Source organism: Wasmannia auropunctata, unplaced genomic scaffold (assembly GCF_000956235.1).
Source record: "Wasmannia auropunctata unplaced genomic scaffold, wasmannia.A_1.0 LD335994.1, whole genome shotgun sequence".
In the NCBI taxonomy this organism is placed as follows: Eukaryota; Metazoa; Arthropoda; class Insecta; order Hymenoptera; family Formicidae; genus Wasmannia; species Wasmannia auropunctata.
Window position 1 is genome coordinate 1,262,606 of NW_012026896.1, and position 17,005 is coordinate 1,279,610.

At 42.2% G+C, this 17,005-nt stretch overlaps 3 protein-coding genes across 6 annotated transcripts; 1 reads left to right on the forward strand and 2 right to left on the reverse strand.

Annotated features, from left to right (window-relative positions):
* Positions 1–1,246: 1,246 nt before the first annotated feature.
* On the reverse strand, positions 1,247–6,798 carry LOC105453853 (inositol polyphosphate multikinase-like). Of its 4 annotated transcripts, XM_011696107.1 has the most exons (6): positions 6,355–6,798; positions 5,889–6,058; positions 4,779–4,962; positions 3,903–4,082; positions 3,344–3,604; positions 1,247–2,774 (listed from the first exon to the last, which is right to left on the reverse strand). In XM_011696107.1, the coding sequence occupies exons 3-6, from the start codon at positions 4,939–4,941 to the stop codon at positions 2,155–2,157; spliced, it is 1,224 nt and encodes a 407-aa protein (XP_011694409.1). In that variant the 5' UTR covers positions 4,942–4,962; positions 5,889–6,058; positions 6,355–6,798; the 3' UTR covers positions 1,247–2,154. The 4 variants fall into 4 exon arrangements, with proteins under 4 accessions (XP_011694409.1, XP_011694410.1, XP_011694408.1 ...); XM_011696108.1 differs by lacking the exon at positions 5,889–6,058 and having other exon boundaries at positions 6,687–6,798; XM_011696106.1 differs by lacking the exon at positions 5,889–6,058.
* A 2,076-nt stretch (positions 6,799–8,874) lies between these two features.
* Positions 8,875–12,627, forward strand: LOC105453854. The gene is made up of 8 exons (XM_011696110.1): positions 8,875–9,828; positions 10,140–10,312; positions 10,397–10,509; positions 10,619–11,098; positions 11,197–11,257; positions 11,351–11,531; positions 11,616–11,787; positions 12,085–12,627. Exons 1-8 carry the CDS (start codon positions 9,502–9,504, stop codon positions 12,345–12,347), a joined length of 1,770 nt encoding a protein of 589 aa, XP_011694412.1. The 5' UTR covers positions 8,875–9,501; the 3' UTR covers positions 12,348–12,627.
* A 176-nt stretch (positions 12,628–12,803) lies between these two features.
* On the reverse strand, positions 12,804–15,491 carry LOC105453855 (multiple coagulation factor deficiency protein 2 homolog). The gene is made up of 6 exons (XM_011696111.1): positions 15,312–15,491; positions 15,073–15,190; positions 14,646–14,687; positions 14,231–14,454; positions 13,743–13,891; positions 12,804–13,630 (listed from the first exon to the last, which is right to left on the reverse strand). The coding sequence occupies exons 2-6, from the start codon at positions 15,178–15,180 to the stop codon at positions 13,455–13,457; spliced, it is 699 nt and encodes a 232-aa protein (XP_011694413.1). The 5' UTR covers positions 15,181–15,190; positions 15,312–15,491; the 3' UTR covers positions 12,804–13,454.
* Between the last annotated feature and the right edge of the window lie 1,514 nt (positions 15,492–17,005).

A 17,005-nucleotide genomic window follows, 5' to 3' on the forward strand; every position in this document is an offset into this window, starting at 1 on the left:
GAAAGCGAGGAGGAAGCTGAAAAACAGCGAAAACACGAGCGGCGACTGTTCGCGAATGCCGGCACGCGATTGAACATTATAATTTGTTTAATTGATTACGGTCGGTCGCCGCCCGACTATAAATTGCGCTTCATAATGCAAATAATCCCGTCGTGCGTTCGATTGATTTTTCAACGGCGATTTCCGTCGCGATTCGTAACGGAGAGAGCTGCTTGCAGCTTCGCGTCTCTCCGGGATTCTAAATCCCTACGATTCCGCTTCTGTAAAAATTCGATAATTTTAATCGCCTCTTTGTCGCCCCTAACTATATGGTGGGAGGAGAGGGGGGGGGGAGAAACTGAAACGAAAGCTATAGGAATGGAATTCAAGCTGAACAACTTAATTCCAAAGAAGCCAGAGTGCCGACCCAGTTATTAGACGAGCGAGATGGTGCAGCGTGCCATCCCAAATGGTGTTCCGATCAGCTCTCGATTAAAGCACTTATCGAAATTGAAACGAGAAAGCGTTAGCGAAGCGAGCGTAATTAAAGGACGGCGTAGCGGAGAAGAGAACGAATGCGCGATCGAGATGAACAATTCTATATATGTATATACGTGTGTGTGCGTGTGTGTATGCATGCGTGTGGTGCGCGTACACTCGTGTATGTGTGTGTGTGTGTATGCGCATTCTAAGAGATATAAAACATTTATACACACGCACACACATACATACACGTCAGGCGTGCGACAGAGGCACGCGCGCGCGTATTACTATAAGTGTTATACGAGAGATTAAGCAAATTATTATTATTAATTATTATCGCGGTTGATCACGTCGCAACGGCGCGCCCGCCGATCGTTGACGATCTGTAAAAACTGTTTACGAATGAATGGCGAATAAAATATTATACGACAACGAGTCTACCTGTTATTGCGTCAGCGACAAGTCGGAGAACAAAAAGAGCAGCTGTAAAGAAATAATTAATAACGACAAAACCGTCGCCGGATAAGGTAATCAGTTATTTTATAGTCATTAAGAGAGAGAGAGACGGTGAGTATTTTATGATAAAATCATGAAAGTATAATCACCGGAGATCCTTGGAAACTAATCGTATGACCCCAATTATATCAGATTTACATTTATTGATGCTGAAGAATTATATCATTGATGTTTTTTAATTTTATAATATCTAAGAGCTTCGCCGCAGACTCCACATCGTTACTATCTGTGAATATTAATAGAATGTTCAAATTAATAAATACTCGCGTCCCGCTTTACATCGTAAATGTTTTATTGCTGCTGTTACAATTACAATCTGCACTTTTTATCACGTAATGCGTGTAACATAAATATATGTAACATGGCAGAATTAATAATGGTATCATTAAAGAACTTCTCGCGCAGTACTGGCATGCGTGTGTGTGTGTGTGTGTGTGTGTGTGTTTTACAAAGTGCGACTTTATTGTCGTCTCGTAATATGAAAGTCCACCACTCGAACGGTGGCCGGACATTTAGAATGAGGCGTCCCCCTTGTTTCCCTTGTTGTGCCCAGTTCTAAATTTGTAAAATCTTCTACACAGCAACCGCGATGGGTCGAATGTACGAAATTCTTAGATATTCTGTACATCGCATTACAATCCTTTTGGCAAAGTATAAAAGTCTTAATTACTTTATCCTAGAGAAGACATTTTTTTTTTGGAATCCGTTTCAGAATTAATCGGCCGATTAGGCTGCTTCTCTCATTGTATCTTTTAAATCATCACGCGGAAGAGTTCTGGCTCACGGTACTGCACTGTATATTGAGTAATTACTACCCTGAAATTCAGACGGATTTTGAGAGAAAATCCGTTAAAATTTTCCAATTGCAGTTTTCCGGCCAATACGAAATGTTTCTTTTACATTTCTATCAGTATTTCCTTTTCTCCAAAGAGCTAATCGCGATAGCTTTCTACGATGAGCAGTGTGTCCTCTCTGACGATTGCTGATCAGAGATCTTGTCGCTTTATCGATTTATCATGCTCATCCGATGTGTCGTCCCGATATCTGGGGTCCGATAAACGTGGATGACACATCGCCACATCTGTGTCGCCTTGTCTTGAATTATATCTTCTCTAATCGTCTCCGTTCACTTCCGGGAACATCGTCACAAGTAATACATTCTTCAATAAGGAGTATCTAATGTACGCAATCGCTCTTCTTTATCAGATTTAAGAGTCGAATCAGCATGTGGATGCCATCCCGGTAGTTTCGATCCAGATCGTTATTCTCCCCCGGGAAGACGTGCGTGAAGTCGATCATCTTCACTCTCACCCACGTGTTCTCCGTGTCTTCGTCGTCCACCCCCGTACCATCGTTTGCGCACGAGAGTGAGAATTGGCTCGGGCTCGTCCTACGCAACCGGTCCGTATTGGCATTTGAATTGCAAGATCCGCTCTGATTAGGTATCTGCTCGCACGGCGCAGGCTCGCTTTCGCTCTTCTTCATTCTCGAACTAAACGTCGAATCGTTCGTTTCGGATGAATACTGGTGCACTTCAGGTACTGTTACGGGGGGAACTGTCTCGCGTATCGTTTCTTTGTCGAATTTCGGCGCTGAGACCGAACTACCATCTTTCAACGGACAATGCTGCCGTAGGTGTTGGGCGTCGTAGGCGACCAGAAGTGAGCTGGAATAGAAGCAGTATTTCTGCTGCATGTTGAAGAGCTGCTCGATTTTGTACAGGTACGTCAAGATTTCGGAGACCAACTGCTTGCAGACTGGCTTTCCAGGTATTATGTTCAAGAAATCTTCCAGTGCTGCGTGAAGACAAGAAGAAGAGTATTAACGCGGTTTTGAAAAATCAAAAGCTTAACAAAGTCTTATTAGCTAGATTGTAGGACACATCATAAAGATCTTTTTTTTTCACGTGCTCGAGCTAACAAAATTAATTTTCTTATTAATCCTAGAACGTCGATATGAAATTATTATCGCTTGGTGGTAATATTATCTGAATTACGTCGATATATATATATTTTTTTTAAATAGAATAATATACCGATTGTATTTCTAATTCCTAAAAAAGATATATTTCTTGTAAAGATACAACGGATAATAGTGTCCATCAACAAAAGTTAAAACTTTATTTATTAATATCAAAATTGGAAGGTATACTAATTTCGATTTGCAATCGATCACCAATGAAAAAGTCTTATAGCCTTAACCACATTCGAATCTGTAAGCAGGCTATTTCCCGGTTATTTAAGTAAACTCGCTATCCTATCCTGAAATAGACTTTTAATATTCATAAATTTCGGATTTGTACCGAATAATTCTTTTTTTCTTTCTTATCGACTTCGTATGTCTTCTAAAACTCTAAAGCAGATACCTTCCGCGACGCCACTGACACCGAGTTGCTTGCCATAATCTCTGTCATATTTCCTTAATCGTCCAGATAAGACAGAATATACTTGATAACCTGTTATACAAAAACCGTAAGTACGCTTCGATTCGGCATACTTGAGTTCTTCCGTTTTCCTCTTCTCTGGCGTGGCCAAAGGGTCCCACGTACGAAAACCGATCTTGATATCTATCACACATGGCTCGGCCATGCCCTTTGTAATATTCCTAAGCATGAGGAATTTCGTACCTGTTATCGGACAAAACGGTTTAATGAAAAAAAGATGTCTAGATTAAGAAGAGAATAAATTAGCCATTCAAATAATATTATATTCACATCTCTCACGCTCTGATAAAATTAATTCTTATATTACACAATTAAGATTACAGATAATGCGTGTATATAAGTTATATAAATATACAAATATGTATGTATATATACACATGTACGCGCGCACGTGAAAGTTTTTAGAAGAATTAGGTCTTATATCACAGTTTATTTACAAAGTCATTGTATCACATTTGCGGACTGTCAAGAAAATCCTTACGGTTATTAAAGACACGCAGTTCTGTTGTGCCATAATAACGTGGAACGAATTTTTTTAATTCCATTGCAACGGGATCATGAGAATTCTTCAAGTTCTCGTAGAATGCAATTTCTCTTTCCCCAAGGATCACTTTAGTCGCCGGTTTCAATATGCAGCCAGTCCGTCTGCAAATCAGCATGCCTGTAATCAGAGAAACAATCTTTCACGATGCTATTCAACACACAAACGTTTATACGTTATCGATAAACATTGATTTCACGATTGTATTCAATTCGATATAAAATAATATTTTCGTTCTTGTTTTACAAATCAAATAGGAAAAGCATTACTTTCTCTCTTACTACTTCTTTTTATTTTTCAAAATGAAAATAACATGTTGAAACACATGTAAGTTGACCTTGACAATTGGTACATATTTTGAGCATGTATAATAGTTCAGTAATTTCAGCAAATTTATAATTTTTAAATGCATTTTACACGTTTATTTCTATAAAAAATGAAAGTATATTTAAAATTTTAAACAAACTTTAAGTTTCTAAACAAAAGACCCAATTTTAATCTTAATCTCAAGAACAGAAAACTTAAGTTTAAAATTTATATTTCTAATATTTCTATCTATTATTATTAAGTATTCATATAAATATCAATTAGAAATGAAGTATTTACAGTATTAATTCAGAAGAAATAATTAAATGTTGAACATTAAAAATATTATATTTTTAATACTTTTAATAAAATAAATAAAGATATACGTATAAATTTGACACAAGTGTATCTCTGCTATATATATATAATACTGTACAAACTTTACAAATTTTGAGTTTCAAGTTACCGTTATAACTTTCATTCAAGTACGTCCTACCGAATCGCCCTTACCGATAGTCTGCCTTTCGCCGTTGAAGGGATGACCGGCTATTTGGCATTTCAACGGTGTCAGTTCGCCGGGGAACATACAATCAGCTGGCCCGGTAGCCGCCGTGTTGTCCCATTGTATATGCGGCAGCTTCTCGATATCATCGTCCGAGTCTATGGTCGTCATAATTAACGGCGGCGATTATCTCTGTAAATTAAAAACAAAGTCCCCGCGACTCTTGTAGAGGCTCGATCGTGTATCGGAGGCCAGGTCTATACATACACACACATTCCGCTAAGCGGTGTATCATCTCGTTATATATCTCAAATAATAAACACGTGAAAACAACACCTTCGCGTTATCGCGTGTTTTGTTAGCGCGATAGCTTAGCGCAAGGTCTATCCTCCTACTCTGTGCATTAAAACTTTCCGCGCTTAAAAAACGGACGTAGGCGAGAGAGAGGAGAGACGAGGCAACGCGTTACGAAGAACAAGTCTATCGTTTCGTCATCGCAACCTGAAGGCCGTCCCGACGCGAGAGAAATCGGAAAAAAAAGGGCGATAATTCCTCTTATCTCTTTATCTTCTCTCTTCTCTCACCAGCAAGGGATAACGGAGGGGGTGGGGTGGAGGGGAGGGGAGGGGAAGGACGGGGGAGGGGGCTCATCGAATTCAAACGCACGATTCCGATTGTTAGAGTTTTATACACGTGTCGAATGCTCGCGTATAAAGTTCTCGCCGCAATACGTCGAGTTCGCTCCTCTTCTGCTTAATCCCTATCTCTTTTCTTATCTCTTTATCTATCCCTCTTACGAGTTTATTTTTTTCACTATAAACGTCGACACACACACACACACACACACACACACATACACACAAAGAGACGTGCGCAACATCGGGTACGTTTGTTATTATCGCGACAACGCAAAACGATAAGGCAATACGGCATTTAAGTTTTTTTTTTTTTTTCGTTCTTTAAGTAAGTTAGTAACGAGGGTGATTCTTCTTCTTCTTCTCGAAAGCAGCGCGAACCCCCGATTTCGCGCTATTTCTGCCGCACGGAAAGCGCGCCTTTGTCCTCGCCCGCGCCACGGAATTGTTATCGCCGCGTTATACAGGGTGCTCCGTAAATACCTATCCGCCTTTTCGCGCGCGCGCGCGCGCGCGCGTCCACCGGGCGGTGGGCGACGTCGATCGGAGACCTTCGCGGTGCCCTTCCGCGCGTCAAAATTCACCCTTTCCTCTCGCGACGAAAAAAAATGCCAACGTCTCTTCTCTCCCTCGTCACGAAGCGACCTGACAGCCTGAATGATAATTGACAGGGTTAAATCGCGAGTAATTGTAAATCAGACGCGCCGGCGGACTCGCGAACCTTCCGGTACGGATTCGCGCGGCCCTCGGCGACGTCGTTCTACGAGCGTCGCCTACAACGAGACTTGAGACAATGAGATTTAAGAAGACTCGACCAGTCGTAATCGATTATTCGTCTAAACGTGAGATTCGAATAATCAACTATGATCGGTCGGGTTTCTTAAAATCTCAAGTCTCGTTGTTTTGACGATGTTTTTGCCGTGAAAGTAAAAAAAAAAACGCCTCTAACCTCAACTCTTTCGCTCCACCGCCGTTGGCTCCGTCCTCGGTCACTCGACTTGTCCGTTCGCGCGGATACGCTGTTCCGCGTGTAGATAACGAGGGATCCGATATATATTGGAGCACGCACTCTCTCTGCCCTCTTTGTCCTCCGATTCCGGCTATTATTCCCTCCGATCTCGTGTGCGCGCCTGCCTGCAACCCTTAACCTATACGGCGAGGCCCGCGGCGCGAGGACGAGCCGTATAGCCGCACGTGGACGTAGAAGACGCCGCTCCTCTCTCGCGCCGGAACGAATTTATTCCGCTGCCCCGCCCCCCGGATTGACTTCTCGATGATTACCGTTGCAACCCGCGTCGCGTTTACTTCACGTTGCGTACTCCGCTCTTTTTGCGTGCGTCCGCTCCGGTCCGGTGTCACGAAATCATTCCGTTGTACGGCGTGCGTGCCCCTCGCGCGCCGCTGTCACGGAGCTCCCCACCCGCGCCTATCGCCATCTGTCGCGTCGCGAACGTTCGATTATTAAAGGCACGTCCACAGAGAGAGCGATCGACCTTATTGACTGACATTATACGGTCGCGACACGCGTAATAATTTAGATTTTTCTATAAAATGTATGCTATTTCCAGAGAGAAACGTGAGAGCGGCCACGCCGGCTTTTTGGGTGGGACCGGCGATCTCCCCCGGACACTAGCACCCCACGTCCACGTTTTCACGTCTATCTTATAACACTGTCGATCAAATCATAGCACGAGACGTAGACGTAGTTCGTATCCGTGCTAATCGTGAATAAATAGATCACGTTTATTTTGCGATGTTGCTGATGAAATGACATTCCAACTCATGTCTGTACTACATCTACAAATTGTAGGTGAAGAATGTGGCATATAAATGCACGATTAGCACGGACACGAACCATGTCCACGTGCCTAACCAGCGCGCCTCGTCAGAGGCTCGAAAACTCTCGCCGATACACGGAGAACACGTTGAGCGAAGAGGTCGCACGGACTCCTACTAATCCTAGCCAGCGCGCCTTGATATAGGGGCTGAAAAATTCCCGCCGATACGCGGAGAACACGTTGAGCGAAGAGGTCGCAGGCAGTATCCCAAAGCATAGCCAAGACTACTCCCACTCTCATCACTCGGCGCGTAGGCCCCGCCTCTTGGCTCAAAAGCAGCATGCGTGATGTGGAAGGGGAAGTCTAGCCAGCGCGCTCGTCAGAGGCTCGAAAACTCCCGCCGATACGCGGAGAACACGTTAAGCAAAGAGGTCGCACGGAATTCTACTAATACTAACCAGCGCGCCTCGATATAGGGGCTGAAAAACTCCCGTCGATACGCGGAGAACACGTCGAGCGAAGAGGTCGCACGGAATTCTACTAATCCTAGCCAGCGCGCCTCGATAGAGGCTCGAAAACTGATCCCGCCGATACGCGGAGAACACGTTGAGCGAAGAGGTCGCAGGCAGTATCCCAAAGCATAGCTAAGACTACTCCCACTCTCATCACTCGGCGCGTAGGCCCCGCCTCTTGGCGCAAAAGCAGCATATACGCGTGGGTGGGGGTAGGACCCGCGCGGCTCCCCTTCCATGGCGCGCTGGCGGCCATCGCTGCGTCGATGTGGAAAGGGAAGCGCCTCCGCCCCGAATACCTCTGCCACTTACTTGTTAACGTGCGCTCCTGATACTTTATTTGATTTAAACGAAGTTTCTGACGCTGCGAAAGCCGGTTTTTGCTTAACCTCTCATCTCAATATGTACTTTTAATAATATTTATGATCCTTTATGCATCTCCACAGATGCGTAATTAAATTTAAACTATTATTTAATTATAATGTAACATTAAAATTACTCCAAATTTAATTTATTATAATATCTATTGATTATATATAATTACATAAGGCGCGGCAACTTAATTTCTTACGATAAAACATAATAAACACTGAAAATCGTTTGTTAATTATTATGTAATAATAATGTTCTAGAATATTTTATTAATAAGGTCTTCTCGAGAAAGCATGCTTCGCATTAAAGGATGCGTGAAATTGTTACTGTATAAACGCATTTTTCGAGAAATCACGCCTCCCGTCGGCGACTGTCTCCCGTCGGCATGGTGCTTCCTCTTTTTCGTTGATTATTACCAGAGATGATTATTGAAATGAAAATTTATTATTATTGATTATTATTATTATTTATTATTGATTATTATACGTACACAGCCAATGACAATGGCTGTGTTCGTAGTTCCATCTCAAAAGTGGAAGCAATTAGCGCTAATGTACGGGGAGATCAAAACTTTTACCGGTGTCGCGAAAAACGGCCGCTCTCATGCTTCTCTCTGTTATTACCATTCAACTAAAATTCTAATTATTTTATTATATAATTCTTCTTAACATTAACTGACTCTTAATTAAGAAGAATTAAACGATAAAATGATTTAGAACATTGTTTCAATAATAATGATAATCAACGAGAAAGAGCGAATTAGCTCCAAACGCCGACGGGAGACAGTGCAGGTCGACGAATTTCAATATCTAACTCTAATTCACATTTGTACTCTACGCATAGTCTATACTCTAATAATATCGAGTTTATCATCCGCAACTACGATTCCTTCATTTACATTTTGAATTTATTAGAAAAGTTATATTATATACGTCATTTCTGCAATTATCTAGATCTCGATAAAAATTACATCGCTGCCAGTAATATGGATATTTCCAACACGATCGCTAATATATTATCGTAGTTCGAAATCTCGCTGTGACATATATGCGATCGGCATGAGACGCGAATTAATTAATACGCATGCACGACTTCGGTAACCTTAAACTATAACCTCGCGCGCGAGTGAAGAGGTTTAATTAAATCGAGGCTATTACGCAATGTTAAAATTTAATAAGGGAAAGAGAGGAGGAAAAGGGGGAAAAAGAGGTGAGACAAGGGCTACGCGTTTCCGCGACGTTCCGTTGTGGACATTCATTTCGCTCGTGAAGGGCTCGAAAAAGGGCACGAGTTCGCCGTTTGAGCAACATACTACAAGAGACCTATATAAGATTCGGCTATCGATCGCGATACGGGCGCGACAGCGCGCGCAACTTGGACGAGGAGTTGGACGTGGCTCCACCAGGCTCCAGTCACACACTCCAGTGCGCTGTGATGCACAGTGATGCACAAGCGGGAACGATGTTGGACGGGGCGCGGCGGGTCGTTCCCTTGATCCTCGTCGCCGTGATCCTCCACCGCGCGCACGGCGACGCGCCGAACGCGCCGATCCGCGCGAGCGAGAAGAGGCACGGCGGCACGAGCGACTATCAGATGTGCCTCGAGAGCTTCGACATCCACAAGGACAAGATCATCAGGACCCAGGACTCGCGCGAGATGGGCGCCAAGTTCCTGACCGTGCTGGACGTCGACTCCAGACTGGACTGCCTCAAGTACTGCTGCGAGACCGAGCGCTGCGACGTGTTCATCTTCGAGGAGAAGGTATTAGTACCGCGCGTGATCGTACCGTGATGAAGATAAAGACTGGAGCGTGAGTCGAATGTACCAAGGGGAGAGTGAGACACGTGTAGAAGAAAACGTTTTACGCTTCTTTTACATTTCATTACGGGTTGTCAACAATCTTCGCCTCCTGGAGAAAAGCTCCGTTTACGCCTCTGTCACTCTCCCCTCTTACGTTCGACTCGTTCGCTCCGATTTTTGATTTTTGCCAGAAACCGACAAAATGCGCGATACACATAAATGACGAGATGAAGATTTATCGATTTTTCATCCGGCCGTCGTCGTTTTTGCAGAAACCGAGCAGCTGCTACCTCTTCCAGTGCGGCCCGCTGCACGACTTCAAGTGCAAGTTTACGAGGCACGCCAATTATACCAGCGCCGTGCGCACGAGCTATCCCATACAGAATGTGCAGGTGGAGGAGGAAGTCAGGATATCTCAGCAGGAGCACGAGTTAAAATCCCTTAGGTATTTATATACCTTCAGTTACCTTCCTTCCTCTATTGTTCCTTATCGATTTCGCGACTAATTATAAGTTTTTTTACGCCTCAGGAAAAGCAACGAGATCACGTCGGATTACGGATTCACGGAAACGCCTGTCAAGGCTGTGGTCACGCAGGTGGCAAAAGTGACAGTGACTACGCCAGCAGCACCGGTCAAGCCAGGTACGCTTGTTAACGAATGTCTGGCGATGAGTTATAGATCGGTCGTGAAGAATTTCATCGAGAAATTGACGTAAATACTAATATTATCTCTCTCGTTGATGACACGCAGCTTGCAGCAGAAATCAGTACGAGTGTCGTTCGTCCGGAGACTGCATAGCCATATACAACGTTTGCGACGGTATCCCGCAGTGCGCGGACGGCTCCGACGAGGCGGCGGATCTCGTGTGCCCCACGGAGAAACCGACGGTCCCCCCGATAATACAGATGCCACGTCCGCCCGCCGATATGCTGCGATATCAGCAGATAGTCGACCAGCGCAAACTCCTGCCCCCGTTCTATCCCGGGCCGGAGATCAATCCCAAGACCTGGGACATATCGAATCTGGCCCATCAGATTCTGCCGCAGTCGCATTCGCAAAGTATTCTGTATCCCGGCCAACCGGTGGAGGTGCAGCCGCAGATGCAGATGCCCAAGAATTACGGATCGTCGTCGGGATACCAGTGGGAATACCAGCCCTTGTACGAGCAAAACAAGGATCCCTACGCTCCCGTTAATCCTATTCGCGAACAGCATATAAACCCCTACGAACGTACGTGAAATATAATTATCTTTCCGCCACACACACACGTGTTTGTCGTTTGGATTGTGTTAATTTATATATTGTGAATATGTATGTTTTTTTCACAGAACAACCGCACATATTCAATCACAAAGGCTCGAGCGTCATAGGAAACAACGAGGCGGACAGGTATTGCATTCTTCTTTTTTAATTATGTTTAATTACTATATTAAATTAACAAGTAGATTTTATTTTTTGATTGATTTATAATTTCATGTTTAGAGGGCCGTATATGGATTCCAAGCATTCGTATTCTCCGCATTTTCCATCGTCAAATAAAGTGCCAGTTTGGCACGAGAACCCCGTACAATTTGCACCGTCTGTCGCACCGAATTCTGAACATAAGCAACAGGCCAATGATGTGGAAAATCTTGCAATAATTACGACGACGGCCGCTTGCGATGTAAGTACATACGTCGCTCTCGGCAATCAGAATTATTACAGAATTTCGAAAAAATCATGCGCGAATAATTGATTTTATTGGTAGACCTCGGAGGAGCATAAAAGTGAGTTGATAAATGAGAATAAAGAGCCTGTAAAGAAGGAAGAAAAAACCAATACATACTTGACGCATGTAAAGACGAGTAAACAAATTACTGAAAGACCAACTTTAACAGCGAGTGAGGTTATCAAACATAACCGTGAAAAAGAGTCGAAAGGTAAACACGCAGTTAAACACTTGTATAAATAAAATATTGAGAAGAATTCAAAGATATATATAATCTGTTTTCGATAATTGTAACATATGGATCTTTTATTTGCGAGTAAAGGATATAGGATAATTATTAAGGATTATAGGATAATTAATTTTGTTGACGTGTACATATGTATGGCTCCTCATACAAGTGCTACAAGGTTCTTTTAATTTTTTAGGATCATCTTTCTTGGATCCTTTTTTAACATCTTGTACAATGCATTCATTTCTTTCTTATCACAACGAGATTCACATCTTTCAGATCGTAAAACGGTGATTGTAATCGAAGAGCCCCCGAAGACACACGACAGAACTGACGTTATTGCGGAGCATCTTCAAATAATTGAAAATGACGTTTTAAGGCCCAAAGGTGCCGTGGTGTCGTTGTCACTGGGACTTATCGCGACCGCGATCACGGCCGCTTTGATCGTTTGCCGTTTGCGAGTGGTAAAACGGCGTGGAAGATGCGGGCACGGACCTTTCGCGCACGACGCCGATTATTTGGTTAACGGAATGTATTTATAAGCGAATACGCGCGCGCGAGTTGCTTATATAAATTTAACAAGTCTAGTCCGCAAGCTAGTCATTTTAATGTATTTATCTCATGTATTTTCGTACCACGTATTTTCATGGGCAAATGATCGAGATCCCTGTCAACAGATTTATGTCACTCTCTAGAGGTAGAACCCTTCTTATACCATGCATACTTATTCAACGTTAAATAAAATTGCAAGTGTTTCTGTGATTATCGATAGCATTTTGATATAGAGAAATGTAAAAATCAATAAATTGAATTATTGTTATATATTACTTATTTTTCTATGTACACATATTTATCTATATTACCTTTTTTGATAAAATCTTGCAAAAGAGCTTCGGAATGTAGTATAAATTAATAGAATTATAAACAATTTTTTAATTGATACATATGTTAGATAAAAGGTATGTATATACATTATTATTATTACATGAAAACCTTTATGCCTTATCAGTATTTACTCAGAAATATTTACTAGAAAACGAAACATTTATTATCTTAATACATTTTTTTTTTGTAAACTTACTTTACAATTATTTCATGTTCAACAATGATAAGAAATTGATAAACTAACCCATTTTATTTATTAACAAAGATATTCCGAGATATTCTATAAAATATTCTCGTTCAAAAAATAGTCTTCTGGTGTATCATTATAAAAAAATTCAACGATAGAAAATTATGACGCGCAATAAACACTTCCATTGTAAAAATTAATCTCGTCGAACGTAAACAATTAAGAGGAATTTTATACTCCTCAATTATTTCATTAATTGTACTATACTATTTTCAATTATACAATTTTTCAAATTATGTATTGTCTATACGTGTATAACATTAATATAAAAAAAAGTTCCCTCTCTTTTCCATATTCATCAATGTTCTTTTTTTTTCTTATTTGTAACTCATAATTAGTCAATAAAGGATGGACTATCACAAATACCGATTCGGTCTCATCATGTACATATGGAACAAATGATGAATCGATAATGCATCGTGAAACCTTAATGAAACTCTAACATTCCCTGCATTATGTTCCTTCGACTTTGCAAAATTCCTTTTAGTTGCGGTTCATACCAGATTTTGATTCACCACTACGTGCGTACATTAGCTGCGGCGTTTTGTTGGGCACGAATAAACTCCGGGTAATCGATATAACCGTCATTATTACTGTCGTCCATGCTGAGTATCGGGTCTATCAATTGCACTAATTCCTCATCCTTGAACAATTTATTCTCGCCTTGCGCACCAGATTCCGAGCTACCTTGTTCTACGGACATAACGAAAGCATATTAAAAATTCACAGTTCATGAGAAAAAAATACAATGAGAGAGAGAGAGAGAGAGAGAGAGAGAGAAATGATGAATTTAATTCGTATGTACCATGCCAATGTATGAGAGATTTGATCAGCTCACAACCATCTAACTTATTGTTGTTATCTGCGTCGTGCATTTTGAAGTAGTGAAACTGCAGCTCCTGATCTGTCATCTTGCTGGTGTCTATCGGAACGTCAGCATGCTCGGCAATGTGTCTAGAAAGAAAGAAAAACTGTCATGATATATATATATATATTACAATCCTTATATATATTTTTTATATACAGTCTTGATATAGTCAGCCAAAAGTATAAAGCATCTATATTTTCTTGGAAAAGGCGGTAATAGAAGTCAATAGGAGGGCTAACAAAATAAAATTGTAATAAAAATGAATATAAATATTTTTAAATTAATTTTTCGTTGAATATAGAGCATTTACGTTTATTTGTGGGGGTGCTTTATAGTTACGGCCAAGGCTGTATATATGACAAGCAAAACTTGAAAACAAAATTAAATTTTTATACAGATATACTCCATATCCATATAACACTTACTCTTTTTCATGCGCTATGTTGGCAGTGTTAAGTAACTGAGGTGGCCCATTATGACCATGCCCGTGGGGTTGGTGACCAGCATGTTGTACTGGTACTTGTTGTTGCACCGGTACCTGCTGCTGCATGGGTACCTGCTGCTGCACAGGTACCTGCTGCTGCATGGGTACTTGCTGTTGCATCGGTACTTGCTGAACGGGGACTTGTTGCTGTACTGGTACTTGATACTTGAGCAGAATTTTATTAAGCCAGAGATTAATCAAATGAACATTTGAGCCTTACATAGACTGAGAAAAAAGCCAAACATAACCTAACTTATAGACTGAGAAAAGAGCCGACCATAGCCAAACATGAATTACAAGTGGAAAGTAAATTGCAGCTGAACATAAATAATGAGATAATTAAAGTACAAATTTACCTGCTGCTGCGGCACATGCTGCGCATGTTGGGGTACCTGAGGCTGAAACAGACAAATAAATATATAATTATATTACAATCTACATCGGAGTGTCATTATAACAGCTGTTTGTAAACCATGCTAAATGCTTTAAAGTCAGATGCTTTATGTCGATACAATTCCACTTTATATTTTGAAGCTTGATGCCCGAATGTCAAATGCGAACGGCAATAACGAACTTTAATGCTTGTTTACCAATAAGATAAAACGCGATCAAATGTAAAAGATCCTTCCTCGCGCAACGTCGGGAATCGAACGGAATTGCATCGGCATCACGCCTCGCTTTAAATCGACCTCCACGAGTTCCACGTCACGCGATGCCGGGAAGCATCACCGCTGGACCATATGTTTCGCCGAGATGTTGGGGGAAAAAAACGCGATCGGTTACCTGCTGATAATGCTGAGGCGGTACGCCCGGCGCCACCCTTTGCGCCTGGCCGAGGATGTATTTGCAGCCGAACGACCCGATTATCAACGCGCACAGTGTCCAATGCATCTTCGTTGCACTGTTCGAAAAAAGGAAAACAAAACATACGTTAATCGTTGCAGGCTCGCCTGTGGAATATCGTTCTCGGCTTCCGCTCCGCGCAATCTCGGCGAGATCTCGTGCGGTCTACGAGTGTATACCTTGTTTACGCTAGGAAATGTCCAGGTAGCTTGTCATCTGCGTGAACGTTTCCCTCATCGACTGCCACGAGGTTTCGAGCGGGCCGCGCCGTCGGCGAGTCACGTCCACAGGAAAACCGCGCGTGTGGCGTGCGAGGCCGTGCAATCTGACGTGGACAGATGCCGCGCGGTTTCGCTACGTCATCGAAAAGGCGCATAACGAAGATCGTTGAGCCAGGTGGAAGTCTGGTAGAACGAAGGGAATGGACATTTAATGAACACCTGGACATAAAGGACGGAGCATGAGTTCACCATATGGGCGAGGAGGGATCAACTGAAGCCTCGTATGGGGAGGCAGTTTGACCTGCAGTTATTTTGAAAAGCAATATGAGTAATGAGAGAGGCAGGGGGAGGGGGGGAGAGAGAGACAGAGAGAGAGAGAGAGAGGAGAAAGAGAGAGGCTGAGTTCCGTAAAGCGCGTGATGCGCACGATGTAAACATTGTAGGTAAACAAAGATAAAATGATACGTCGTGCATATCACGCGTTTTACGGAACTCAGTCAGAGAGAGAGAAAGTATTGCCTCTCGATGGCGGAGCTGTTTCATTGGCTTCATGTGTTTTTGGAGTAATGCTCCGTTCTTTAAGTTCACAGACGTGGCAGCAGTTAGGTGAATCATTTGTCCTTGTTTGAACATTTAATAAACAACAGGGATAAAATGATTCCGTGAGCGCGAAAAGCATTGAATGTGGAACGTAGCCCTAAAATAAAAACTCGTCCGTTAGCGACTCCGTCGCAAGATGATTATTAACCTACATATATTAATTGATGTTCACGAATATTTTTCTGTTCCATATAACTCGTATGCAAGGCATTATTTTCTTCAAAGGGATTCAACCATAAAACAATTTCAAAATACTGTTGCATGATATATGTTGAATAACGATAAAAGCGGAACTCTAAAAACCGCACGACACCGTATATATATGATTTATTTTTCTACAATAGAAATATCATTACGTTGATATAATGCTATATGTGATCTTTGCAAGGCATGCTCTTTTACGTAGCTATACTAATAGGATCACACATAAAAGCGCCTGTAAAAAGACCGGGCGGACACGAAAATATGCCGGGACGCGTGCAAAGGCGCGCGGACTCTCGCGAGAGCACGCGTGCAGGTGCCGATATTCTCGCTTCAGAAATGATCATAACTGAACTTATTACAGCGGAACGGTAATTCATAATTCTTAGATCGTTGTATCTCTCGTTTCGTTTTTCGCTTTTAATGGATTTAAGTCGCGCGAAATATTTGCTTTAGCAAACTGCTGTCGCGATGTGTGTGTGCGGAATATATGTATATTAATCGTAAATATGAAGTCATCGACCGGATCGACATTCATGAATAAATAAATCATAGAGGAAAAGCAATACGATGATACTGCCTGCTCGTTCGAGCGTCGTCGCGCGAGTGATAGCGGCGGCGACCTTCGCACGGCTTTGTTTACTATATACACAACCGACGCGCCGACAACAAGTGCCAAGGCCTGCACGTGCCAATCATATTTGTTATTTGAAAATTATCGTTTAATTCTTCTCAAGAGTCAGTTATCTTAAGAAGAATTATACGATAAAATAATTTAGAATATTATTGCATGGTAATAATCAACGAAAAAGAGGAAGCTCCAAATGTCGACGGGAGACAGTCGCCGACGG